This window comes from Laetiporus sulphureus (assembly GCF_001632365.1).
Source record: "Laetiporus sulphureus 93-53 unplaced genomic scaffold LAESUscaffold_345, whole genome shotgun sequence".
NCBI lineage: Eukaryota > Fungi > Basidiomycota > Agaricomycetes > Polyporales > Laetiporaceae > Laetiporus > Laetiporus sulphureus.
In genome coordinates this window covers 1-1,470 of record NW_024468850.1, presented here as the reverse complement: position 1 = coordinate 1,470, position 1,470 = coordinate 1, and the positions used below count along the sequence as shown (strand labels likewise).

Below are 1,470 nucleotides of genomic sequence, written 5' to 3'. Positions count from 1 at the left end.
CCAACCGATGCCCCAGTCAGCGCACGGTGTCCGCGGACTCAGCTGGGACGGCAGCCGCAGCGGGCTCGCACTGCCGATGGAGCAGCAACCACGCCCACCGATGCCGCTCCACGGACCCGGAGACGCGGCGCGCGACAGCTACATGTCCATGCCCGCAATGCCCGCGCTCGACTATGTCGTGCCAGTCCAGCCCGGCAACCCATCAAGTCCGGACCCAGATAAGGGCGGAACCATATCTGCATACTCGGTGAGCCTCGTCCGCCGCGTGGATAGAGTGCCTTCCGGAGACTGACGCATATACCTATGGGAGGCGAAGGAAAGGAACATCGAAACGAGGCTCGGCCCGACGCTTGCGCACGCGAGAGACGAGCTCGCGAGGGCACACTGGCAAGTGAAAGGTGCAGTCATGCTTCTTTGAATTGGGCAGGAAGACGTCTGCATACTCGGTGAGCCTCGTCCATGCGGATAGAGTGCTCGACGACTGACGGGTATGCCCATAAGCGTTGACTCGCCCGCACATGTGTCAGCGAACTTCGTCAGCATTGTATACACTGGGACAAGGACACGCAACACCGCAGCGCACCATCGTCCCGTTGGATGCATCAGAGCAACCGCATTGCCCTCATTTACACCAGTACAACATTCGCGGCTCATCGAGAACACACTGGGGTCTGCGATTCGCGCGTGAGCAGGTGGAGACAGGATCGTGAGCGCGGGATGGGGACAAGTGCGCGGTAGAGTGCATATTCCGCGATATCAGGTGAGCTCCTCTCGTTTATATGTTGGAAATCGCGCATGTGGGCGATAGGGCGCAGGCGGCTGCACACGCATTTTGCCTCCGGAGAGTGGCTGGATGGTCAATGCGTAAGGCTCGGCGAGTGCGATCGGGCTTCGTCGTGGGATCAGCTCTCAGGGCATGGCTCTTAGTATCATATTCTTACACGGCCGCTGCGCCGTTGACGGCTCGTGGTAGCTTACGCCTGCACGATCGGTTGCACGTGCTAGGTCTGTGCGAGGGGTGCATGCCCTTGTCTTATGGCCCCCGGAGGAGATAGGCAGGTCTTAGCTATTGTCACCTCACTCGATTTCTCTCCAACCTCTTCTATTTCACCCGATGTACTATCCCACGTCCCATGCAATATATCTCCTGATCCTTCATATCGACCCTGCAGGAAGGTGCATGGTGAGGATGAAAAGCACATATCGTGCCAGTGCATGATGTACCTATTGTGGTGAAACGTGGAGCGTATCTTTGCGAGAGGTGACCGTGAGCACAACGGCGAGGCGTGGGCATAAGCGTGGGACGTACTGTCTCAGAGGTGGGCGGCCACGGAATGAGCGCGGTTCCAAGTCGAGTTATTCGTGATCTTGCTGCGACGGTGGTCAGCAGCCGGCAGAAGCTGGGGCATGCGTTGCATACCAGGATCGAGCACGGGCACATCATGAAATGAGCAGTATAGCATTTGTGTC

The 1,470-nt window shown here is 58.4% G+C and overlaps 3 protein-coding genes across 3 annotated transcripts; 2 read left to right on the top strand and 1 right to left on the bottom strand.

Annotated features, from left to right (window-relative positions):
• Positions 1-100: 100 nt before the first annotated feature.
• Positions 101-418, top strand: LAESUDRAFT_765600 (uncharacterized protein; the record flags this gene model as incomplete). Its single annotated transcript, XM_040913733.1, has 2 exons — positions 101-247; positions 311-418. 2 exons carry the CDS (start codon positions 101-103, stop codon positions 416-418), a joined length of 255 nt encoding a protein of 84 aa, XP_040757131.1.
• Positions 419-626: 208 nt separating this feature from the next.
• On the top strand, positions 627-1,105 carry LAESUDRAFT_315351 (uncharacterized protein). Its single transcript, XM_040901974.1, has one exon. It carries the CDS (start codon positions 780-782, stop codon positions 1,053-1,055), a length of 276 nt encoding a protein of 91 aa, XP_040757130.1. The 5' UTR covers positions 627-779; the 3' UTR covers positions 1,056-1,105.
• On the bottom strand, positions 1,066-1,464 carry LAESUDRAFT_733130 (uncharacterized protein; the record flags this gene model as incomplete). Its single annotated transcript, XM_040910395.1, has 3 exons — positions 1,066-1,224; positions 1,310-1,371; positions 1,421-1,464. Coding segments are annotated over 3 exons (175 nt in total), but the record flags the coding sequence as incomplete, so codon positions are not given.
• Positions 1,465-1,470: the final 6 nt, after the last annotated feature.

Coding starts and splice junctions, on each gene's coding strand:
- LAESUDRAFT_315351 (XM_040901974.1), top strand. CDS start 780: ATGTTGGAAATCGCGCATGTGGGCGATAGGGCGCAGGCGGCTGCACAC.